We start from the raw sequence: 27,464 nt of genomic DNA, 5'->3' as shown, positions 1-27,464 counted from the left end.
ATCTTTCTTACTGTAATTATGAAAAATTTTTTCAAATCTGTATTGGCCACTGCCCAAAACAATTTGTAAAATTTTTTGTGGGGAGCATGGGGGCTATGTAAGTAGGCTGTTTATATTTTCTTATTGGCAACGTTACGTAGCGCTCTGTATGAAAATCACTGGCTGTGCTGTGTGCAGTCTGTGGCTAGTTTGCATTGTTGTCTGCCATTGTAGTGTTGGGCAGCTGGATGTGAACAGCGCGTAGCGTTGCTCAGTTGGAGGTGAGCCGCCAGCAGTGGTGGATGTGGGGAGAGAGATGGCGGAGACTTGAAATTTGTAAGACTGGATGGCATATATATTATGATTATTAAGGTAAATACATTGTTTGTTCTCTATTAAAATCTTTCATTTGCTAACTATGCGTATCAGTAGTTAGTGCCTTCAGTAGTTTGAATCTTTTATTTAGCTGGCAGTAGTGGCGCTCGCTGTATTGCAGTAGTTCGAGTAATGAAGATTTTTGGTGAGGTAAGTGATTTGTGAAAGGTATAGGTTAATGTTAGTCAGGGCCATTCTTTTGTAGGGATTTTGAAAGTCAGATTGCATTGCGCTAAAAAAAAACATTGTGTGTCAGTTTAAGCACAGTCTTGTATAAATGTTCAAAGGGGACGTTTCACAGTTCGTTGTCTCACTGAGGTGCTAACTTCTGCTCAAATTGACGCTGCAGATGCAGTGCGATGCGCCAGAGCCGTAGCCCGCACACGGTGGTCTTCCCTCTTGGCAGTGCCACGTGGCCGTCCGGAGGCTGCTCTTCCTGCAACTCAATATTCCCGCGAACACCGCTGTACAGTGACTACATTCCTGCCATGTCTTTCTGCGAGATCGCAGAAGGAACATCCAGCTGCCCATATCTCTATTACACAACCTCTTACACATTCAGTGAGGTGTTGGTAATGGCGTCTTTGTCGTCTTAAGGGGCTCCGGAAAGGCTCAAAATCATGAAAAGTTCAATTTTTACTTTTTTGCGTTTTCTGAATCTGCAGACTATTACCTTTTAATAGATATATAATTTATTCAATTCCGAAGACTACAACTATTTTTAAATTTTTTTTGAAATATGTTCTACATGGGCGTGACCCACTGTGGCGCTGTTAAACTGCTGTCAAATGGTGTTATTATTAACGTCCGTGTTCATCAGGTACATTTTAGTGATGTGAGATAAAGTATGTGTTGTGGCTAACCTGTGATGGTTCAATATATATCGCTGGTGTGATTGTCGATTGTTTCATGTTTATTTACTCTGTCGTTATCTCGAAAATATTCGTAATTAATTCTGTTGCTAGAGTCTCCGTTTTGTTGAAGTATAATAATAAGTAAAAGTAAAGTTATTAGAAATACACAAAGTGTCGACGAAATGAAGAAGGCTGTTTGGACTCTTTTTTTTTCATACTTCTTCAACCGATGAAAATCCCCAACATAGCTTGTGTCCCAAAGAAGAAGACAGTTGGTGTAAATATAACAAAGGATTGCTAACTGGTGAGGTGTACACTCATAAGCATAGTCTGCCTCATGCAATAATGGAGGTGATAAAACCTATTTTCAGAGACTTAGCAGCACCTGAACTGTTGAAAAAGTGTATTCACGGAAAAACTCAAAACCCCAATGAAAGTGTAAATAGTGTTATATGGCCGAGAATCCCCAAGACTGTATTTGTTGGAATAGAAACACTTCACTTTGGTGTGTATGATGCTGTTGCAACTTTCAATGATGGCAACATTGTAAGGTGCAAGGTATTTAGAAATATGGGAATGAAGATAGGTTCTAACATGGTACGAGCGATGCTTGCTTTAGACAAGGAACGCCTTCGGGCTGCAGACAGGGCTGTAAAGAGTCTAGAAATACAAGCAACAGTAAACAGGAGGAGGAACAAGAGGAACCTTGAGGAGGAGTTTGCAGAGGATGAAGATAATCCATCCTATGGACCTGGAATGCACTAAAAAGTTAATCCAATCTTTGTCGCTCGATTCCCAAAACTTTTATTTTCTCATACTAATTACATGTTTTCTAAGGATCTTCCAAACATATTTGTTTCAAACTTTCAGTAAACGTTACACAGTACCTTCTGCATAATTTAACACAGCCTTTTTCCAAAAAAACTGTATATTTTTGAATATATAAATAAAAAATTGCAAAAAAATGTTGTGAATTTTCATTACAATTGAAAAAAATCATCTTTAATAACTGAACTAAAATTTTGTAAAATCCCTGTGTTAAGTTGTAGCCCAGATTCCAATAAATAAACTGTATAAAGTTCAACTTCCTACCTCAAATACTTTGTGAGGAAAGATGTAATTTATAAGCGTTATTTTAACATTGCAAGTATAGGGCGCTCCGGAGCCCCTTAAATGCATTCTTGTCTGACATCAACCCACCACGTCCAGTCTCAAAGATAACAGCGTGTATTAATAGCAAAGATTGTAAGCGTATTGTCATATCGCTGGCTTAGTTGTGGAGTATCTTTGCGGGCAGCCGCGTCTGCAGAGTCGAGCGCGGGACACGGAACTGTTATGTTGTAGTGTGTAGCTCTGCATGTGAGAGACATTGTTAGTATGGAAGTTGAAGTGTTGCTACAAGTGCTACTACTGTAGAGTGACAAAATATGCAAATGCTTCAGAGGAAAATGCATCAATAAGTAATTTAAAAATAATCAGTGCTGCTGATGAAGTATATGTGTATCCTCTCGTTGCGTGTCGTACCGTACAGTATCAATCATCCGCGCCGCGTTCGGTCTCCCAGAATGAACTGATGTGAATCAGAACAAATTAGTTACCATAAAAGAGTGCAATCAAGTGTCAGCGATTTGTAGCGAGTGTGAGGACGTGCGTTCGGTCATCGCGTTTCCGCATTATCAACAAACAGCCGCGCCGCGACGGTTACGCGCACGCTCGTACAAGTGAGAACTGAGAACTGAAAAATTAACTTTACGAACGGTGTTAAAACATCATTACTAGTGTCAAGGAGGACTGGTACCAAATATGTGTGTATGCGACGAGCGTAAGAACTTTCGTGTGACCATTCGGCTTCCGCATCATCAACAATCATCCGGGTCGTGCCGGTGACGCGTACGCTCGTCCGAATTATATCGTGGGCTGTTAATCATTCATTAATTGGGATAAACACTTCTGAAATAGAATGTAGAATAGTCTCAGAATATAGTTGTTCATACCAGACGTCGAACAGTGTTGTGTTTTAACGTTGAGTGTGTAAGTAGGCTGTTTATGTTTTCTTTACGTAAGTAGGCTGTTTATGTTTTCTTATTGGCAACGTTGCGTAGCACTCTGTATGAAAATCACTGGCTGTGCTGTGTGCAGTCTGTGGCTAGTTTGCATTGTTGTCAGCCATTGCAGTGTTGGGCAGCGGCAGCTGGATGTGAACAGCGCGTAGCGTTGCGCAGTTGGAGGTGAGCCGCCAGCAGTGGTGGATGTGGGGAGAGAAATTGCGGAGTTTTGAAATTTGTAAAAATGGATGTCATGAACTGTTGTATATATTATGACTTTTGATGACTATTAAGGTAAATACATTGTTTGTTCTCTATTAAAATCTTTCATTTGCTAACTATGCCTACTAGTAGTTAGTGTCTTCTGTAGTATGAATCTTTTATTTAGCTGGCAGTAGTGGCGCTCGCTGTATTGCAGTAGTTCGAGTAACGAAGATTTTTGGTGAGGTAAGTGATTTGTGAAAGGTACAGGTTAATGTTAGTCAGGGCCATTCCTTTGTAGGGATTTCTGAAAGTCAGACTGCGTTGCGCTAAAAAAAATATTGTGTGTCAGTTTAAGCACAGTCCTGTATGAATTGTTCTAAGGGGACGTTTCAAGTGGCTCCCCTAAATCCGCTTGCATAATTCGACAGATAATGTCAGGCAAGCCAGCAGCAGTGTGGAGAAGAACGACCGCCGCGGGATTATCACGTACGTGGTGTGGACAGGGCGCACGGCCAAGAAAAGCAGAAGTGAAAGCAGTTAAGAGTCCCCCACCCCCAATCGTACTCCCGGGCGTGTTACAAGATGATTTGCATCCTCATGGTGGAGCTACTAATACCACTCGTATGCGACTGGTGCGACATCTGAATGGACATCAGCTTTCAGATGTAGAAACACACCAACCAATTTTCGTCTATGTCACACGACTCGTTCTTGGCGCTGAGATTTTATTTCCGTCAGTGTATTTGCCCATCATATTCCGACCACCTACTTCATCAGACTCCACAATATTCAAGTTTATGACTCACACGTGCATCACATTTGTTAAAATAAGAGTTTCCACCACTTGCAAATACGAGGGATGTGCTGAAAGTAAATTCCGACCGGTCGCGAAATGGACACCACGGGGAAAACCCGATTAAGTTTTGCACAGATGTGTTCGATAGTGTCTCTAGTATGACCGTAGATCGCATCAAGACGCTCTTTTCAGTGCTGAGCGCACTGTGAGCGAGTAAAGGTGCCCAGAACAACGATGTCTCCCGCCAAGTAGGACGGCCCGCTGAGAGGCTTCGCCTTAATGAATGCAGCCCACCTGACACAACTGCCACGCACTTCATTCTTCATGGAAATTCTCAGCCCACTCTGCAGGGGAAGTGAAGACGCTCCTGCAGCCTTTTCGATGGGAACTGTTCGATCACCCACAACACAGCCCTAATTGGCTTGTTCTGAGTATCATCTACATCCCCCATACAGTGAGATGATCTATAGCCGATCTCCCACTATTGTACAACGATCTTGACTGTTCCAGGATTGTAGCGGCTGCAGCAATTGGGATACATCGCCATCGCTTGCCACGGTAATGATGCATGATACCCATACTAACAAACCCAACACTGCATGAACTATCGTAGCTAGTAAGCCACTACTGCTTTTACTACCCATCCCACTGTCGCAGAGGTTTTATTTTTCCCACGGCACGAGCCTTGGCACTTTTTTCCCTCTGCTCTTCAAATCGCTACCCTCACTCGCCTTTCGTCCACTATCTATCACCTGATGGACCGTGTTAATGCGTAGTCTTACCCAGACGCACGGATAACATCACAGCCCAGCATCCTATGGTCCATTTACTAGATAACTAACATGTTGACAGAGGTGACAGTAGAACTTTTGGTTTGGTCACCACGTTGGTGCGGGCGTGGAGCGGCCGCGTCCCATCTCTGTTCACATGAAACGCTGGATAATAAGACAACACTTGGGCGCTGGCTACGCGCTATAGAACAGCGTAGATAATTATCGGAAAGCGCAGGCGGCTGCCTTCTATGACGATGGTGTTGGAAATTTGGTATAACGCCCCAACAAGTGTCTAAGTCGGAGCGGCGACTATGTAGAGATGTATCTGGAAAGTGTAGCTAACTCTTGTAAATAAAATGTTTCTGATTTTCACTGTGGTTTCCATTTAGCGATAGATCGGAACTTACTTTCTGGACAACTCTCGTATTATATCAATATACGGAAAACTATCCAGTACATAGTCTAAGGAATATAGAACGCTTTACAACTAAAAAATTAAAGGTACATAGTGATTAACTTGCACAAGTTCTGTACCCAGTGAACAAGTACTCGGCTAAATGCTGCCCGCTATTGACTGACCTGCGTTCAAGAATAACTTGCAGTATACGAGGCCAGTGACGTAACGGACAACAAGTTTCCAGAGCTAATCAGAAATGCGACAACGGAATTCAATACCTATTACACACGCAACAGCCACAATTACCGACGCTGATATCATTTCTCAAAACTCAAACTTTTTGTTCGATAACAGTACAATTGTTTACGCAACAGTACAATTAAGAGCAATTCGCTAACAGCCATATTATGGATTGTGAAGCAGTTTGTACCTGAACAAGAATTAAGAGAAAATTTCCGCTGAACAGCTTCGACCAAGAACTATTTCGTCTAATTTCATTCATTTACTGCTTGTTCCATTGACGCTATAGCATATCGGTTAATATGTTTCGGAAAACTCGACAAATGATAGACATCTACTTTTCCCTAACATATTCAGAATGTGAAAATGATTTTAGTTCCATTGCCACAGTTAAAACGTAGAAGAATGTTTCTCTCTAAGTACCCATGTGATTAACTCTCTGAAAACGAATAAGGACAAAGAAAACATTTTTACACGAAGCTGAATGATTTATTAAAGCTAGGACTAATTTAAGTAAAAATGCAATGACAACCCACTCATCACCTTAAACGCAAAAACACAATACTTCTATCCAAGAACATACCAACTGAACTTTAGAAACATCTATACCAGTCCAGGCATTTCCATCGTCACTATCACTATTTCCTCTTCCATTCGTGTGAGGTGTGTAGTCAGAATAACTGTAGCCCTACGAAAGATGTAATTTGCTTGATATTCCCGGCATTGTCATTTATAAAAGTGTGTGTGTGAGGAATTTATATATTGCTTAATTCTCACTGGAACGTACGCTCTCTCAGTTTCAACAGAAAACCTCTATACAATGCACAAAGTTTCTCTTCTAGTTTTAATTTTATAAATTAAATTTTATTTTTGTCTGTGTGTGAATTACATTTCCTTCAGATTTTTCAAAGAATTTCAGCATGGCATCTGCTTTTCTGGTAACTAGTTTTATGCGGTCGTAGTAATAGAAGTGTAGTGAAGCAGCTTAAATCACGTAATAAGGTCAAGGTTTCTGGTCCAGATTGCATACCAGTCAGGTTCCCCTCAGAGAATGCTGATACAATAGCTCCGCATCTAGTAGTGATATACAGCCGCTCGCTCATCCAAAGACCTGCACCTAAAGAGTACAAAGTTGCACAAGTTACACCAATACCCAAGAAAGGAAACAAAAGTAATCCGCCGAGTTGCAGACCCGTGTCACTAACGTCGATTTGCAGTAGGGTTTTGGAACATATTCTCGGTTCGATGATAATTATGTCGAAGAAAACGATTTATTGACTAATAATCAGCAGGTTTTAAGGAAAAATCGTACTTGTGAATGCAACTAGATCTCTATACTCATGATGTAATGAGCGCTATCGACAGCGGATTCCGTATTTTTAGGTTTCCAGAAGGCTTTCTACACCGTTCCTCACAAGCGTCTTCTAATCAAATTGCTTGCCTATGGCCCCAATGAAGCGATATAGGCCCTCTGCTGTTTCTGATACATATAAACGTTTTAGAAGACAATCTGAGCAGATTGCTTAAGATGATGCTGTCATTTGCCGTCCTGTAAAGTCATCAGATGATGAAAACCAAGTGCAAAATGATTTAGACAAGATAGCTATATAGGGCACAAAGTGGCAATTGACTCTAAATAATGAAAAGTGTGAAGTTATCCACATGAGTACGAAAAGAAATCCGCTAAATTTCGATTACACGATAAATCACACAAATCTAAAGGCTGCAAAATTCTGCTAAATACTTAGGACTGCAATTACGACTGACTTCAGTTGGTACGGTCACATAGATAATGTTGTGGGTAAAGCAAACCAAAGACTGCAATTTACTGGTAGAAAATTTAGAAAATGCAACAGATCGACTAAAGAGACTGCGCACTTCACGCTTGTCCGCCCTCTTCTGGAATATTGCTCAGCGGTGAGGGATCCCCCATCAGATGGGACTGACGGAAAACATCGAAAAAATTCATAGAAGTGCAGCTCGTTTTGTATTATCGCACTATAGGGGAGTGAGTGCAACGGTCATGATGCATGAGCTCGGGTGACAGTCATTAAAACAAAGGCGTTTTGCGTTGCAGAATCTTCTCGTGAAATTTCAATCATCAACTTTCTCCTCCGAATGCGAAAATATTCTGTTGGCTCCCACCTACTTAGCGAGAAATGATTATCATGGCAATATAAGAGAAATCAGAGCTCGCACAGGAGGATTTCAGTACTTATTTTTCCCGTTCTTGAAAACGGAAATAACCCTATCCTTTTCCAATCCGCGATTTCTTGTGATTGATTTGGTGCCTACGTATATCGAATGTTGTCTTTCATTCTTTCCATTTCATACTCTCCTACTTTCTTCATAATCTAAGAACCGTATCAAAGAGTAATGTTTTCACGTAGTGAACTGAGAGATGTTAAAGTGCACCAAATTATTTACAGTCCTGCAGCAATACACCATGGTGGGCTTTGCAAGTAATCAACAAAAAAGAATTTCAGAATTTCTTATGTTCCACAAGAGTCTAAAAATAGGAATTTAATCGGCGCCATAGTCTAGCAGGTAAACTATTTGTTTTTAGTGCGTATTCATATTTTCTCGGCACATTGATTCTTCCATAAAATTTCTGGCGTGCTGCAGGATCAGTTTCACGTCCAGCCATCTCCAGAGTGAGCCGGGTGACTGACGCTCCAGCAACTGCTCCGTCGTTCTAAACCCGCGGAGCGCTCCACTGCACACGTGGCCACAGATACAGTGACGCGGTCTGCGGGTTTGGAACGACGGAGCAATTGCTGGAGCGTCAGTCACCCGGCTCACTCTGGAGATGGCTGGACGGTACACAGCCGCAATATCAGATGATGTAGTGAAATTTATGCGGCTGCACGCCCGAAATTTTATGGAACTGTTGACTTTTATGCTGACGGTTGTGGGCTCCATTTCCATCGCTTACAATCAAATTTTTATATCTTTGTAGAAATGAATGTGATCATTATTTGTGTTCAATTAATTGACATAATTTTTCGTTCTATTCCTTTGCCGTTTCAATTTAATTGTCCTATCAACTTTTTATTTGCTTCAATTTTTATTACCATTTATTCTTTTTTTAAATATTTGTCCATGTGTTCTGAATTATATTTAGTTACCTATCGCAATATTTAAACATTTCAAAATACCTACCGTCGTTTAAAAACCAAAAGACAACGTAATCGATTTACACTGGCTGTGCAATGGCGTCAAAAGTGTATTTTTCGTCACAAGATGTACACTTTTATGCATGGTAATCGTCTTATAAACATTAAAAACACAGATTCCCGCACCACGGACAAAATACCGCAGTTGAAGATTTAAACAAACAAAAATTTCACAAATAAAATTAAATTCAAGCAAAATAATTATTTCAGTAATATGGACGCACATATAACACGCTGAAAAGGAAGAAATTAAACCGAAGTAAGTGCTCGAAAATAACAAAACACCACACTAGCAAACATTTCAAATAACAAACAAGAATGAGAGGAAGAAAAGAGAGCAAACAAAAGATGTAAAAATATGATTAAAACATTGTGGCAAAGATTAGAAGTGAAAAAATATATTTAAACCAGTTAATTGAATAAAAACAATCATCGTAGTTATTGCGATAAGGATGTACCAAAATGAGATTATTCCAGGTCGGATTTGATTCCACAACTTTCATTATACAAGCCAAATAATCTATCAACTAGACTACGGCGTCGTTTTGTAATTAATGCTACTTTTAAGGCTATTGTGAATCATAAGAGATTCCCAAATTCTTTTTTGTGGATTACACACAAACGAGGATCAACCAGGATGGAATGGCTTCAGCGTGTGACTCCTTGCACCTTAATCTTTAACTCCGCGCGGCTGATTTAAAAAAGTCAGTACCACTCTTGGTGTCCTCTCCTTGTTAATGGTACCCGTTACAAGCGAGAGTAAGTTCTTCACAAGGAATGTTAGCATATCCGTTTTGACAAGTTTGATTTGAAACGACAGCAGAAACATTGTCATCCATCGTATACTTCATTTATTTTCTGTGTACGAATGTGTCGGCACGCTGAGAAATGAAAAACCGTGAGCCTGAGTTAATACCTGATGCTGTTCACTAGACCGTGCCTGCTGGTTTTGTTTGTGTAGTTACATAGGCCTATATCTTCATTTGCGGGAACTGTGAAATCGAGATTCTGCGCAAAGCCCCTGGAACGGCAGCTAATTGGCTTTAGCGAGATACTTGAGTAGGAATTGCAGCTGCTCGAGCAGAAGCCGAAGTCGCACCGCATGATGTGTTGCTGGTAGGAAATATGGAAGATCGGGAGCAAGTAACATAGTCAACTCGGCTGGTCGCTGCTCAGCGCTCAAAGTATCGTCACACACTTAATGTGGTAGGGCTCACATTGCTTCCAGCACATTATGCTTCACGCTTGGATTCGAAAGTGACGTAGAAGGCAGTAATGCCGTGACAAACTACGCAATATTTCAACCACTTGGCGAGACTTCACTGGTTGTGATGTGAAAGCTAGATTCATTTTTCAGACGTACTCGTGCCACTTTCACACGAACTAGCACACTCATTTATTATTATTATTACTTTATTATTATTATTATTATTACTGTAAGGGATCATCCTCAGACACGGACAGCTAATGTTGATTCACTTTATTCGCTTTTAAAAGTCGGCAGGTTAACTTTAAATCAGAGCTCTTGCCGGTGTCAAAACAATACAAAAGACGTAATGCACAGGTCCCAAACTTTCAGGTCTTGCTCTGGCTCTTGAAATGATTTATAACCAGTCTGCTCTCGCCTTTCTTTAATAACATTTCACTAACTCCCTGTTAGTAAAACGCAGAGGAAACTTTGCAGTTTGATATTTTAATGAAAATTTGTTTCACTTCCTGTTATCCCCTGAAACTCAACTTTTTATTAGTATTACCTGTTAATAAAAGAGCCTTATTATGCCTCTGTACGACATAAAGACGACAGCAAAATTGTGGACGGGCTCCACTATGTTCCATGCGAGTTTACTCAATATCGAAATACGGAGAGTTTACAGAACTAGATCGCATTTTTATGAGAATTTAGTCATAAGAGCTCATTTCTGTTCAAAATAAAATTACAAATTTTCTTTTCGATTCTTGCATTATGGTTTATTTTCTTCTTTTAATTTGGTTTGTGCACACTTGTTTTAAGACACAGATAGCCAGTGAAAGCAATATTTCAGGCATTTTTATTAATATTTTAATTATCAGTGGTAAACAAAATAGATGCAAAAATGGCAATATATACTGAATGACTTAAAATATGTGCATTTTATTGTGAAAATGTGTTCTTATTTTAATTAAACGAGTGAGTCTATTTTTTAGAGCGGACTTTAGGAAAAGTTGTATGATATCTCGAAACGCTTAACCGTACATAAAAACAGTAATTTCTTTTATCAGCACAATTTAAAACAAAGTAACAAGAACAGTGATACGATCTCAGCAATGCCAGAAATTGACGTTTGTTGCAAATACAAGTTATTTTTGGAGTATTACAGAATTTTTAAATACGAACAATTTGTCTAGAAATTTCTGTTACATTTATTAAAACCTGTTTCACTGTGTTGCGCAACTTATGACAATCATGACAACGCAACTAATGATAATAGCCAAATTATTACAACCCTTGTCAGCGTCGTGAAGAGGAACACTGAGAGTAGCCACTGAAAAAGCTCTCGAAGTCTGTTCGGGCGGAAATTTTTTTTTAATGCACCCAGACTCGATGCAAAAACGTAGGTAATTCTTAGCGACGGCCGTGCACAGATCCGGCTTTTAATGTAGCCGCAGCACAGACTGAGTCGCTAGTCGCTACGACATCATTACCGAACAAAGTTGCAATACCAACGCTTAATTTCCAAGTGTTTCATAAAAATTTAGGAAAAGCTCAGTAAACAAAATGCTCTATCACCTCCAGTTACACTAATTCTTAAGACGGCCAAGGTCCTACAGTTCCAAATAAACTTTAAGTTTTTAGTTGGGAACTGCTTCGAAATACACAGATCGATGTAGTGTGATTGTTATTCTTTATTTCTAAAAGCAACTGTGAACGAAGCAGTTATAATCAAGGTCTTCTGTTTACGTCATTTAGCATCCTTACAGGAAATAACTTATTTGATTAATGGCACGTTCCATCGCTCTTTGCTGATATTTCCGTGGAATGGGTGTGCAGTACGTCAGTATACTTTATCTAAATAGTGTTCACTCGTCAGCTGCTCAGTAGAAATATTTTATTTCATTTCACGAGTTTCTACAGATTAATCTATCATCTTTAGAAGGAGAGAGCAATGGCTTCCTCAACGGAGCATACTGCCATGACTCATCGCAGAATTTACGCAGTGTATGCGATAATTACTCGTATAATCACATACAGATAACTTTGAATAAATTAATCATACATGTATACAGAATCAAGTTGGTGCGCTAGCAGCAAGGAACGTTTATAGAAGTATATAAACAACATAACTAAGCAATAAAAAAAGGAAGTTATGCATTACGAGGTGCATTCAAGTTCTAAGGCCTCCGATTTTTTTTCTAATTAACTACTCACCTGAAATCGATGAAACTGGCGTTACTTCTCGACGTAATCGCCCTGCAGACGTACACATTTTTCACAACGCTGACACGATGATTCCATGGCAGCGGTGAAGGCTTCTTTAGGAGTCTGTTTTGACCACTGGAAAATCGCTGAGGTAATAGCAGCACAGCTGATGAATGTGCGGCCACGGAGAGTGTCATTCATTGTTGGAAAAAGCCAAAAGCCACTAGGAGTCAGGTCAGGTGAGTAGGGAGCATGAGGAATCACTTCAAAGTTGTTATCACGAAGAAACTGATGCGTAACGTTAGCTCGAAGTGCGGGTGCGTTGTCTTGGTGCAACAGCACACGCGCAGCCCTTTCCGGACGTTTTTGTTGCTGTGCAGGAAGGAATTTGTTCTTCAAAACATTTTCGAAGAATGCACCTGTTACCGTAGTGCCCTTTGTAACGCAATGGGTAAGGATTACGCCCTCGCTGTCCCAGAACATTGACACCATTTTTTCAGCACTGGCAGTTACCCGAAATTTTTTTGGTGGCGGTGAATCTGTGTGCTTCCATTGAGCTGACTGGCGCTTTGTTTCTGGATTGAAAAATGGCATCCACGTCTCATCCATTGTCACAACCGACGAAAAGAAAGTCCCATTCATGCTGTCATTGCTCGGCAACATGCCACACGGGGAGCCATGTGGTCGTCCGTCAGCATTCGTGGCACCCACCTGGATGACACTTTTCGCATTTTCAGGTCGTCATGCAGGATTGTGTGCACAGAACCCACAGAAATGCCAAGTCTGGAGGCAATCTGTTCAACAGTCATGCGGCGATCCCCCAAAACAATTCTCTCCACTTTCTCGATCATGTCGTCAGACCGGCTTGTGCAAGCCCGAGGTTGTTTCGGTTTGTTGTCACACGATGTGCTGCCTTCATTAAACTGTCGCACCCACGAACGCACATTTGACACATCCATAACTCCATCACCACATGTCTCCTTCAACTGTCGATGAATTTCAATTGGTTTCACACCACGCAAATTCAGAAAACGAATCATTGCACGCTGTTCAAGTAAGGAAAACGTCCCCATTTTAAGTATTTAAAACAGTTCTCATTCTCGCCACTGGCGGTAAAATTCCATCTGCCGTACGGTGCTGCCATCTCTGGGACGTATTGACAATGAACGCGGCCTCATTTTAAAACAATGCGCATGTTTCTATCTCTTTCCAGTCCGGAGAAAAAAATCGGAGGCCTTAGAACTTGAATGCACCTCGTACATAAAATTGCTGAACGGCCAATCATTTATAAACGTGGATTTCAGGTTAAAAGGTCTTACAAAAGGCTGGTATGGAATTTAATTTATTGGTAGTTGATGGTGGCGCTATGGGCTGATGGTGTATTGGCAGTTCTTTGTACATTTCAGTATCCTGGAGACGAGACTGGCAGCTGGAAGAGAGTTCGCAGAAACGCCAGGTAAGTAGGCTGCACGCGGCCTTGTCTGCCAGCGAGTTGAGCGTGGGACGCGCCCTAGCGCGTGCGTGTCCACGAGTTGATTTAGTATGCGGAATGCGTGCCTGTGGATCATACGCACGTTAGCTAAAATCTTACTGGCCACTTTCTACGTCATGTGGAAAACATGCCACATACTCCTGCGTAATGTATTGCCAACATTAGAATCTACATGAAATGGTTTAATTTTCATCATGTTAAGGGAAATGCTAAACAATAAAAATCGTGATTTTCAATGTGAGCTGATCATTCAGTAAGTCTTTAGAATTTGGGCAGGGGTGCTATATATTTCGAGCTTTTCCAAGAGGCTCATTTTGTAGCCCTTGTCAGTCGCACACAAAATTTTCGTTTCAGTAAAGATGATGGAGGAAGAGTGTGTTTCTTGACTTCAAGGAGTTCTGTGCATGCTGACTTACATGAATTTTTACCGTCTTTGCTGAGCAAGTGCTGACGAAGGTGAGTCTTAAATGCGTCCTCTGTGTCGCCCATACAAAATCTCGGACATATATTTCATTGACATTTATACTCACCGGAGTTGGTAAAGTTGTCAGTTGTAGACTTCTCATAATGCGTAGATAGCTGCTTGGTGGCATTACTTGTCATAAAGAACACAGTGATGTCATATTTCTTAAACAGATTAGCAATACGATATGAAACTCACTTATGAATGGGATTGTAATGATTTGTTAACAGTAAGGTCATTTTTATTAAGTGTAAAGAATTGGCGTTCTTATTGGTTTTAGTTTCATGAAGTATTTGTACAAGACTTGCTTGATAACTGTGTTGGACCGCTACATACCTTTAGTTACTAAGTTCAGTAACAGCAGCAGTAGAGGTAGGCGTAGCTCAAGCACACAGGCGATCACAGCGGGAAAGAACAGCAATTTTTGCTTGAAGGAGTGACAAGAAGTAGTATGAAACATATTATCTGTTGCGGTTTGTTTCTTGTAATTGTCAACGTTAACTTTACCGTAAAATCATATGTAAACTTAATTTTAGTTTGAAAGCAATTCAGGGAGTAACTAAGTGACATGATGTCATTCACATCCTTTTAATACAATGCTGGTATGGTCAATGTGCCATCCACAGAAACAAATGCTATCAGCCAGAACTAAGATTGGTTGTAAAGTTAATGAGCTTGTCACAAAAGGAAAACATAATTGCTAGCCATATAAAAAAAATGACTTTCCACCGTGAAGCACATTAATAAGAATCTCAAAGAATAAAATGCTCTCATCATTAATAAGATAAGAGCAATTATTCGGTCATCTTTAACAAAGACCTGTATAGTAGCAAAACGTTAGAATTTTTGATAACAACATATATACCATCAGCAACAATCCCGCAACTAAATCCACTAACGAGCTTAAAGAGGCTTTTTCTCCTGTAATTCTTCCTTCTCTGCCAAAGACCATACCAGAGTGTTAAGCATGAATCACAGGACACTAACTTCACAGTCATTAATGGAATTTGTAGCACTTGCTGTTTCTTTTCGCAGAAGTTACTCTGTATTCGCAAAAAGCTACTATTAATATGAAACGTCTTTCTCTGTGAAAAATAGGAAAGAGATATTTAACTCTAAAAATTATCTTCTTTTCTGCTGCCCATATACTTGAATTTTGCTGGCTCACTGGATATTACAAATTTTTATGCCTACATTCCAATACAAGAAACGATCCACATCATTGAAGACAATTTCACTAAGCACAGAAAGTGGATTCAGATGAAATTAAAGCAATTATAACACTTTTTGAGAATCATTCCAAACTACAATTACGTCAGTGTCAATGGTCTACTATATCAACAAGATGAAGAGTTGCTGTGAGGAGCTGCCTACCTAGATATCTACCTGACATCTTCCTTAAACATATTGAGATTAATTTTTTAAAGTCTTTCCAGCTCTGGCTAACAGCATTTCTTAACAGAGACGGTATGTGTACAATACTAGCATCGTATTAAAATGAGATGTGAATGAGATCTTGTCACTTAGTGACTCTTTGCATTGCTTCCAGTCTAAAATTAAATTTAGTTATGAAATAGAATTTTAGCGCAAGGGACTTAGCTTCCTTGACTGAAACTGCCTTAACTAGATGGTAAAATTAACTTGTACGCTTATAGGAAACCCATCACAACAGTTGTCATAATCCGTACTTGTCACCCTTTAGCACAGAGCTATATATTTATATTTAAACTATATAGCTGTTAAAGGCAGATATCAAGCATGCCTTGAACAAAAACTTCATGAAACTAAACCCCGTATCAACACTAATTCCTCTACACTCAATACAAATGACCTTACTATTAAGAAATACATTACAGTCGATTCCTAAGTGACATTTCGTATCGTATTGCTACTTTGTTTAAAAAATGTGGCATCAGTGAATCCTTTACCACCAATAATGTCACAAAACAGCTCTTTACACATAATGAGAAGACTACAACTCACTAATTTATGGATTCTAGGATGTATAAAAATCAACGAAATATGGAATTTTTATGTAGGACAGACAGGGAGGCATATAACAAATAAAGTTATTCTACATGAACTACGGTGTATGAATACTTTTCTCCATAACAACTTAACTCTCTTTGTATGTGTTATTAATCCACTCTAAGTTATCTATCCATGATTACAATTATCGTATACACTAAAAGCACTTTCTGACGTCTTGGCATTGTGCTTCATAAAATAAGATATTGATGTCTGCTTATCCATGTAATAACGCAAAACTGCCTTAATTTTTTATGTTATACGCTTCTCTTACTACACATGGAAGTAGGGGCATGTTCTAATGATTTATATTTTGTAGGTTTCCGAAGATGACAGGTTAGTGTGCTGAAACTGGTTAAGTACAATAAAAAATTCCAATTGTGCAGCTGACGACTGAAATTTATTCTGAAAAAATATCGAAACAGGTGCTGAAAACATTTCACCTATGAATAATTTTATGAGTTACATATATATTTATTTCTCTTAATATATTCAAGCTATGAGTATTTTCTCTATAAACGTGTTTTACACGCAGCTCCAACGCTTCAAGGTGATGGAGAACTGAAGGTGTAAGATTCTTCGTTATGCTTTATCGTTTTTCAAAATTTGTGATGTACGGCGCGTCCTGTTTATGCAACCACTTGGTCATGTGGCAGATATCACACTCGCTAACACTGTTCGTAAATACTTTTTTGTGTCATTTGTAATCTATATCAGTATAAGAAAGAACAAAAAGAAATTTATCTCCAAAGAAGCTGCTCTAATATCTGCTATTCTACTAAAAGAGCAGTTAATTTATTTTCGTTTCACGGAAAAATGAAATAGTTTCAGTCACGGTTTCACTGATTCCTCCTAATTTTTGTGGCTCATGTTACGGGTGATTAGCCCATTGTCTAGTGTTATATACCAATAAGAATACACAGTGGGCTAATAGCTCGAAAAATAGGTCACACAAATTGTAAACAATTGGTAGAACAGTGGCTAAAAAGTGTTTTCCTCTTCTAAAGTCTAATTAAATACTGGTGTCACGAAAGAAACAGACATATGCAACATCACACTAACAGAAGATTGTATGAAGCAATGAATAAGACAAAAAAATAAAATTGTGCAACAAAGTCTGAAGCAACAATTTTGACAATATTGAATTTCAACTGGCTTTTATTTCCGATTGCATAAATTATTTATTGAAGATGCTTTGCGAAAACTACGCCTCTTTTCTTGTATACTGAGGCGCCACAGCCAGACTAAGAAAATTTTCGCTTCGTTTCGTGAACAGCACATATTACATGATCGCATATAATACGCGTAAACAAAATAATATTTATTTTTATTTCATGTCAGTACCTGTGAAATGGTGCAATGTACGTAATCTATAGTGTATAACACGATAAAAACTCTGTACAAAGATCCTTTTATCAGTAGATTTTGTATATATACACGTGCATCGATAGGAAAAACGACTGCTATTTTTATTACTGTTACTGACGATTGCGACATGGTCTGGTCTGCTAATTTGTCTTGCTGTCATCTATTGGAATGTGAGTTCATATGTTAAATGTTTATATACTACGAATATAGTGCGGGACATTACGTTGAGAATGTGGGTTTCGCGGGAGGCGCGCCAGAGATAAATATCCCTGCAGTCGCGCTATCCTCTGTTTCCTCGGTGGCTCAGATGGATAGCCGGCACGGTAGCTCAGCGTGTTCGGCCAGAGAGCCGATTGGCCTCTATAATAAAAAACTGAGTGGGAGGATCAACCACCGAACTTGAACAGGATGTCTTGCGACGTCCGCAACGACCGAACACAACGATCAACAATGAAAAAAAAAAGATCGGGTTCGAGTCCCGGTCGGGGCACACATTTTCATCTGTCCCCGTTGACGTATGTCAACGCCTGTAAGCAGCTAAGGGTGTTCATTTCACTGTAATGTTACCAGTTTCTCCTTAAAAACTTTTTAAAATGTTTTGTTGAGTGTAGAGTACATCCTTTTACAATCCCCTTCATTGAAAGTCATAGTCAAAATGTTTATTTTCTCGTCAAAGTGAATTATTGAAACACGGAGGCTTTTCGCTTGGTTGGCAATGACTTTAAGCAGCATTTTGTGTACAACTGTAATTCAATTATCATGCTTGAACCTGCAATCATTTTAATTTTGTGAAATCCAATATTATTCTTAAGTAATACTTTCCGAAGGAAAACATTATTTCTTTCAGCGGTCGATTAAGAACTACCAAACGAGTTGTCTTCCAAGCTAACTGTGACCGTAAATACTTTAATAAGTGCAATAAAAGAAAACCAAATCATCATTAATTATTCTTGAATTTTTCATGCAATCATGTACAAAAGTTAAGAAAGAAAAATATTTTCATTTTCTTCTGGTCCCAGTTTGTCTTATAACATTGCCGCCAAAGACAGAATTTTCGATGGTTCGCTTATGTAACTTCAAGCTAGACTATTAGCAGATGCAGAAATGAAGTTCGGCAGTACATCATACAAGGGCGGTAATGTTATAATATATTGTATATTAAATTCTACCAATGGTGCCAATAATTCAAGAGGCATTATTTTAGTGTTCATATAGTTTACTGATAGCATGAAAAGAAATTGGCAGTTCCTTAACGCTTCACTCGCTTAATGTTCATGGGGCAGTAAAAACACAGACAGCCCTGGGAATAGGACGTCTAACAGACGCTATTGCAGCTGCAGCAAGGCCAAGTGGTCCAATAAATCGGCAGTTAAGAAACTTTGGTCGGCAGGAACTTCGCCTCTGGTGTGGCGACAGTGCAGCTGCAAGAGGAGTTTTACTGAAGTCTTTCACGGCGTCTGCACGGCAGCGCAAGGAACGAACTTCAGTTTTATTAGTCGTAAACCAGTGATATGAAGCCGATATGGGAAAAAAGTACGACAGTAAGACTCCATTCGGTTTTTCCCTGCACATGGGGTGGCACGTAGGACGTAAGGTTAAACACAATGGAGTAGAAATGCGTGCAGTTGTTTATATGTCGTGCCAGTACCCTTATATAACACTTGGATACACAACCTAACTGAGAACAAAATATAACTATAAATACTAGACACCTGCAGACCAGAACTTGGCATCATCAAGTGCAATGAGCGCAGGCTTGGGTAACTTCGCTACTGTGGACGAGAATAGCCATATACTCCATTGCATCAAGTGAGTTGAGTTCTGCTCATCCCCACAATCACAGAACACAGGCTCCACACTGAGACGCCACCCGTATTCATTTCTTCCTCGTGAACCGGAATGGAGTCAGTTGAGTGACTTATAAGTCATTTTTCTGCGGGGCGGAGGGGAAGTCCTCCTCATATTTCATCTACCTAACCAGCGGGTTCTAGCGCGCTAATTTCTTAATATCGTTTACTATGGTGAAGCTACGAATTCCTCAGTTGTATTGAGAAGACTTGTTATCGATATCAGTTCATGTAACTGAATACCGGTGGCTAAACAGTAGTTAAGATTCTGATTTCGTTGCTTTGGTCTTCTCTTATCTGGCTGCTACTTCTCGCCAAATGTCAGGAGGTGCGATTCTACAGTGACAGTATAGCTCCTACAGAAGAGGGGACGTAGAGAGCCTGTAATGATTCGACGCGTTTTTTGATACCGACATCCACTGATCTGATGTGGTGTCATGTGGGCCATACAGGGCGTGCGTTCTTTTCTGCAGAACAGCACAGAACTAGTGATCATATCTCTCTCCAAGTTACTTCCGTCAATTTGCGCAGATTATAGATACCCCTGATCTCTTTCTTTCCACATCTTTTTAAACTTTTATTTTTGACTTGTTACTTTGGCTGCCATGTACTATCGCTTTTCAAAACGTGCTTTAAAATTTCGACTGCCACATAGGACTGTTTACAAAAAAAAATTTACTTCACGTAATATTTTTTAAATAGATTGGATGAAATTATTATATTTAAGATTCTCCTACGCAGTGAGTTCTTATGTTAGATTCCAGCAGCTTCAGCTAGGGCCTTTTTGGCAGAAATTTGTAACTGCAATTACTGACAATTTTTTGTGATGTAATTTTGATGACAGATGTTGATGTTACAAGCATTAGCTACTAGTAGCCCATAAATGGCCGTGGTTCCTTGTAATCGTGTCCCTGCTTCATTCCTTATTTTTTAAATTTATCTTTATTGAGCTACTTGTAATTTTGATTTTGCGTTGTAATATTGCTTTTAACGTTTTGTTTGAAATTTATGTACTGAGTTTCTTCGATTTCTGTCACTTTCTATGTTCAAATCCTAGCAGCTTTGGAATCTGAAGATATGGCTTCGATAGTACAGTGTGATTCTTTTATTAACCATTTCTGTACAGACGTAAGTTAAATAATGTCAGCAATGTGAGAAAAGGTAGTTGCTACTTACTGTAAAGGTAACACGCTAAGTTGCAGACAGGCATAATTAAAAGTCTCTTACACGTAAGCTTACGGCCTCGGCCTTCGTCAAAGAGAAACACAAATCATTCATTCACAAAGGCAAGCACACCTCGCCCACACATGAGTGTTAACCCCATCTCCGACTTGATCGTTACGTGTGCGTGAATTGTGCCTGCCCGTGTGAATGAATGGTGTGTGTTTGTCTTCTTCTGGCGAAAGCTGAAGCTGAAAGCTTATGTGTGAGTGTCTTTTAATTGCGCCTGTCTACAAATTGGGTTGCTTCCCGTAAAGATAACACGCTATCTTTTCCTGCATTGTTGATATTCCTCCATGGAGTTTCCAGTGTTTAAGTTAAACAGTATATTTTCCTTTTTTAATAAGCGTTGTCATGTAACTGTTATGCTTACTGCCATAGGCATTAGGGTCATTATTGGCACCTACTGGTAAAATTGCTTCTCTTGTAATCTTCGTCAGCTTGGGCACTGATGATGTTACGAATTGGATTAGAGAGGGACAAAATAGTTTGTGATGATTGTAGTACGTACGTTTGTCATCTTCAGTGTTGTTGCAAGGTATCGCTTTTAATATTTGTCCTATATGTTACGTTTCATTCAAGAGATCTGATGATGGATTTCTCCCGAAACTGGTCTTGAAAGGATAGATAAAATTATTTTCGAGATCAAGATAGTGATTTAACATTACTTCTGGTGGCCACTTTGTGCTTGCTGTTCAGACAATGCTGCTTAAAGGATATGGTGCGCTGCAGCTATACCCCTAGTCAGTTTGGAGTTTGACAGTGTTCCAGCGTTTTACCTTCCCAGGAGAAGGTTAAGCTTCTTTTTCTCTTACGTGATGAAACACAGATGTTCGTGATTTCAGTCAGCTGCAGTCTGACCTGAGTCAGAGTGCAGCTAACACTCCTAACGATGGGACTCCGCAGCCGGCGACCCATGCATGTGCCAATGTTAACACCACGACACCGGCAAATACGACTGAAATGGGCGCGTGACCCTCGGCACTGAACGTTGGCCCAGTGATAGACCGTTGCGTGGTCGGATGAATCCCGACACTTCTCCATCATGCCAATGGGAGGGCGCGAATCCGTCGTCTTCCAGTGAAACATCTTCTTGACACCTTTACTACGGGACGGAGAGAAGCTGGCATCCACAGGTCCAGTGGAGATCGTGCAAAGCACCATGGCGGGCAAGGATATCGTACGCTGGTTGCAGACTATGTGCATCCCTTAATGACGTTCATGTTTCCCGATGGCAGTGGCATTTTCCAACAAGGTAACGCGCCATGTCACAAGGTCAGAAGTGTGACGGAGTGGTTCGAGGAACACAGTGGCGAGTTCCAACCGATGTGCTGCCCCCTCCTGCCCCCAGTAGTGGGACGCGAAATTGAAGCGTCACCCATCCACCAGTGTCAACCCAGTTTGCAGGTCAATATAAGTTTAATTTAGTTTGTTTATGTATTTTTTGTAATATTTTGGTAATAGCTGTGGATTATCTAAAGTTTTTGTATTTATTTTTTATGTTTCATGTACGGAGAGGGCGGCGCAACGAACGGAGACAGCATCTTCGCTGCCGGGACCAGAGAGAAAATTGCTGGCCACTACACGTCGCGGGTCGACAGCCAAAGAGCAACAGAAGATTCTGAAACCGATTTGTTGCGTCGTGCTTCTAAAAATTGATAAATGAAAATATGTAATTTTTTGTACAACAATGATATCGTAGGAAGTTTAATCTTATTGAAAATGTTAGTCCTATCTTGTCAAGGCTCAGGTTCACGTCTGTATGTAGGAAGATAATAAAATAGTGGATGCTACTAAAGTTGAAACACGTGTTCTGAGGATTTATTTATGAAGAATTATGTGAATAGATTAATAATATATTTGACAATATTATTGAATGTTGACAGCGTTCATCGCAACTTTGAATCTCAAAGTTTATTTAATGTGATTCTAATATCGATTAAATCAAGATAAAGTGTATCAATATAATTTCTGAGGAGAAACAAACGACGTCAAAAATTGAAAAAGTTACGCAAACCAATTGGCCCGAGTGACGTAATTCTGTGCGTACGACTCAAATGATGTTTTACAGTTTCGTTCAAGAACCATTCTGAGACAATTTAAAAAGAATATGAATAATTTTGAAGTGGGTTGTAACTGACGTAGGTGACGAAGTCTACACATGGTCATATGTCGAAAGAAAATCATTTATAAAGAACTTACGTCGTTACACTACACCCCACCCCTCTCAACTCGCCAGATCTGAACCCTATCGAATACATCTGCGATGTGACGTGGCGTCACATCTCATCGCCCCCCCCCCCCTCCCATCCCGCAATTTACGGGAATTATGTGACTTGTGTGTGCAGGTGTGGCGTCAGCTCCCTCCAGCGACCTAGCAAGGCCTCACTGCTTCCATGCCACGACGGGTTGCTGCTGTTATCCGTGCCTAAGATGAACATTCCGGTTATTACGTAGGTCGTCAATCTTCAGGCTGATTAGTGTACTTTGAACAATGCACGTAGGTAACCCGACAAACTGCGCAGCTTCCTTCCAGCTAGGTCGGAACAAGATAACTCTTTTCTTTAGCTCTGTCGCTTCTCTCTACTCTAGCTTACTGCGATGATTGCTGGCAAATATACACCACTTCATATCCATGATTTACCTGCTCTACAACATTTATGGCGCTCCAAAGCAATCAGTCATCTCTTTGAAAGGGGGGAGAAGGTACGATGTCCCAGGAGCCTATGACACTGACTGCTGCCACGACACAACTGCTACAGGGTGTTTCAAAAATGACCGGTATATTTGAAAGGGTAATAAAAACTAAACGAGCAGCGATAGAAATACACCGTTTGTTGCAATATGCTTGGGACAACAGTACATTTTTCAGACACACAAACTTTCGAAATTACAGTAGTTACAATTTTCAACAACAGATGGCGCTGCGGTCTGGGAAACTCTATAGTACGATATTTTCCACATATCCACCATACGTAGCAATAATATGGCGTAGTCTCTGAATGAAATTACCCGAAACCTTTGACAACGTGTCTGGCGGAATGGCTTCACATGCAGATGAGATGTACTGCTTCAGCTGTTCAATTGTTTCTGGATTCTGGCGGTACACCTGGTCTTTCAAGTGTCCCCACAGAAAGAAGTCACAGGGGTTCATGTCTGGCGAATAGGGAGGCCAATCCACGCCGCCTCCTGTATGTTTCGGATAGCCCAAAGCAATCACACGATCCTCGAAATATTCATTCAGGAAATTAAAGACGTCGGCCGTGCGATGTGGCCGGGCACCATCTTGCATAAACCACGAGGTGTTCGCAGTGTCGTCTAAGGCAGTTTGTACTGCCACAAATTCACGAAGAATGTCCAGATAGCGTGATACAGTAATCGTTTCGGATCTGAAAAATGGGCCAATGATTCCTTTGGAAGAAATGGCGGCCGAGACCAGTACTTTTTGAGGATGCAGGGACGATGGGACTACAACATGGGGCTTTTCGGTTCCCCATATGCGCCAGTTGTGTTTATTGACGAAGCCGTCCAGGTAAAAATAAGCTTCGTCAGTAAACCAAATGCTGCCCACATGCATATCGCCGTCATCAATCCAATCCTGTGCACTATATCGTTAGCGAATGTCTCTCGTGCAGCAATGGTAGCGGCGCTGAGGGGTTGCCGCGTTTGAATTTTGTATGGATAGAGGTGTAAACTCTGGCGCATGAGACGATACGTGGACGTTGGCGTCATTTGGACCGCAGCTGCAACACGGCGAACGGAAACCCGAGGCCGCTGTTGGATCACCTGCTGCACTAGCTGCGCGTTGCCCTCTGTGGTTGCCGTACGCGGTCGCCCTACCTTTCCAGCACGTTCATCCGTCACGTTCTCAGTCCGTTGAAATTTTTCAAACAGATCCTTTATTGTATCGCTTTTCGGTCCTTTGGTTACATTAAACCTCCGTTGAAAACTTCGTCTTGTTGCAACAACACTGTGTTCTATGCGGTGGAATTCCAACACCAGAAAAATCCTCTTTTCTAAGGAATAAACCATGTTGTCCACAGCACACTTGCACGTTGTGAACACCACACGCTTACAGCAGAAAGACGACGTACAGAATGGCGCACCCACAGACTGCGTTGTCTTCTATATCTTTCACATCACTTGCAGCGCCATCTGTTGTTGAAAATTGTAACTACTGTAATTTCGAAAGTTTGTCCGCCTGAAAATGTACTGTTGTCCCAAGCATATTGCAACAAACGGTGTATTTCTATCGCTGCTCGGTTAGTTTTTATTGCCGTTTCAAATATACCCGTCATTTTTGAAACACCCTGTACATTTCTTGAGAATACATGAGGGATGAGACCTTACCTGACGTTGTTGTGCCGCTGGACATACATCTCGTGGAAGCGTGTCTGCTTGTTGGCCATGTCCTGGCAAGCGTCCGCCATCTTCAGCATTATGCTCCTCTTCACCTGCAACAGCCATTGGCCAAGTAAAGCCTTTAGGAAGCACTTGAAGGGAAAAAGAATTTGATAAGTATAGTTTATTTATTGTTACTTTCCAGGTCACAAAAAAGAACCTTTCATTTGTATATTAGGTCTTATAAATCGGCTGTGTTCGTTAGAACAAACACTTTTAAAATGGTTCAAATGGCTCTGAGCAGTATGGGACTTAACATCTGAGGTCATCAGTCCCCTAGACTTAGAACTACTTAAGCCTAACTAACATAAGGACATCACACACATCCATACCCGAGGCAGGATTCGAACCTGCGACCGTAGCGGTCGCGCGGTTCCAGGCTGAAGCGCCTAGAAGCGCTCGGCCACGTAGGCCGGCAAAACACTTTTAAGTTGTTATAGGATGTTAAAGTATATGTATGTGGGTATAGCTTCCTCTCGTCCAACCATCTTGAGAACAGCGTTAACGAAGTTTGTCAGATAATATTCTGGAATGTACTTACTAAAATAGGTGCAAACGTTATAAAATTTAATACATAAATAGCAGAGGACACAAAAGTACCACAATACACAGACCTAGAAAATCTTTGTTTTCGCTCGTGAGACTGCTGTCATCTGGTGGCACTCCTCTCACTACTTTACTTGCGCAACTGGTGTACGGCAGTATGCAGCCGGCAGCCAACTCAGACACCGGCGGCACTTCTTGATGTGCCACGCCCGTGTGGCTCTGTGTTGCCAGGAGGACACAGTTACACTTTTTAATGTTTTACTCTGTTTTCATCGCGAGACAATGTTATCTTAGGCGTACATTGGAATTTATATATTTACTGTAGTAGCTCAAGCAAAGAAAATTTCATTTTTTATCAGCTACGATCTACTCTCTTCTGCAAGAAGGAAGTCAGTACCAAGACTAAGTTATCTGTGCACCGTTCAATCTTTCGACCAACTTTGTTGTATGGGAACGAAAGCTGGGTGGATTCAGGTTACCTTATCAACAAGGTTGAGGTTACGGATATGAAAGTAGCTAGGATGATTGCAGGTACTAGTAGATGGGAACAATGGCAGGAGGGTGTCCACAATGAGGAAATCAAAGAAAAACTGGGAATGAACTTTATAGATGTAGCAGTCAGGGCGAACAGGCTTAGATGGTGGGGTCATGTTAAACGCATGGGAGAAGCAAGGTTACCCAAGAGACTCATGGATTCAGCAGTAGAGGGTAGGAGGAGTCGGGGCAGACCGAGGAGAAGGTACCTGGATTCGGTTAAGAATGATTTTGAAGTAATAGGTTTAACATCAGAAGAGGCACCAATGTTATCACTGAATAGGGGATCATGGAGGAACTATATAAGGGGGGCTATGCTCCAGACTGAACGCTGAAAGGCATAATCAGTCTTAAATGATGATGATGATGATGATGATGATTTGAAATACGCAGTCTGTTGCGATGGTACACAAACTAAGGTGCAGTTGATTGCACACCACGACTTCATAACCAATACACTGAGGGTATGTGAAAAAGAAATAACGGAGAATCATTAATTTAGGATTGCAGTTACAAATATGTAATATTCTTGTAATTTTTGTAACCTTTCACATCCGAAGATGGCATTTAGCCCGGGTGAAACTAGTAGTCCAGTGTACCTACATACGATCAATGTAATAACAGCTTCATGTCTGAAGCTTTCTTTACGAGGTGCATTCAATTTCTAAGGCCACCGATTTTTTTTCTCCGGACTGGAAAGAGATAGAAACATGCGCATTGTTTTAAAATGAGGCCGCATTCATTGTCAATACGTCCCAGAGATGGTAGCACCGTACGGCAGATGGAATTTTACCGCCAGCGGCGAGAATGAGAACTGTTCTAAATACTTAAAATGGCGACGTTTTCCTTACTTGAACAGCGTGCAATCATTCGTTTTCTGAATTTGCGTGGTGTGAAACTAATTGAAATTCATCGACAGTTGGAGACATATGGTAATGGAGTTATGGATGTGTCGAAAGTGCGTTCGTGGGGGCGACAGTTTAATGAAGGCAAAACATTGTGTGACAACAAACCGAAACAACCTCGGGCTCACACAAGCCGATCTGACGACATGATCGAGAATGTGGAGAGAATTGTTTTGGGGGATCGCCGCATGACTGTTGAACAGATCGCTTCCAGAGTTGGCATTTCTGTGGTTCTGTGCACACAATCCTGCATGACGACCTGAAAATGCGAAAAGTGTCATCCAGGTGGATGCCACAAATGCTGACGTACGACCAGATGGCTGCCCGTGTGGCATGTTGCCAAGCAATGTTGACGCGCAACGACAGCATGAATGGGACTTTCTTTTCGTCGGTTGTGACAATGGATGAGACATGGATGCCATT

General features: G+C 40.7%; 1 protein-coding gene across 1 annotated transcript in view; it reads right to left on the bottom strand.

The window, feature by feature from the left end:
• LOC126176958 (adenylate cyclase type 2) overlaps window positions 1-27,464 on the bottom strand; it is a 334,232-nt gene that overhangs the window by 205,473 nt on the left and 101,295 nt on the right. The window contains exon 3 of the mRNA XM_049924166.1: window positions 25,006-25,109. Within this exon, the coding sequence (XP_049780123.1) occupies window positions 25,006-25,109 (104 nt within the window). The remainder of the gene's footprint in view (window positions 1-25,005; window positions 25,110-27,464) is intronic.

This window comes from Schistocerca cancellata, chromosome 3 (assembly GCF_023864275.1).
Source record: "Schistocerca cancellata isolate TAMUIC-IGC-003103 chromosome 3, iqSchCanc2.1, whole genome shotgun sequence".
Lineage (NCBI taxonomy): Eukaryota > Metazoa > Arthropoda > Insecta > Orthoptera > Acrididae > Schistocerca > Schistocerca cancellata.
The sequence above is the reverse complement of the archived record's forward strand: the minus strand, read 5'-3'. Positions and strand labels throughout refer to the sequence as shown.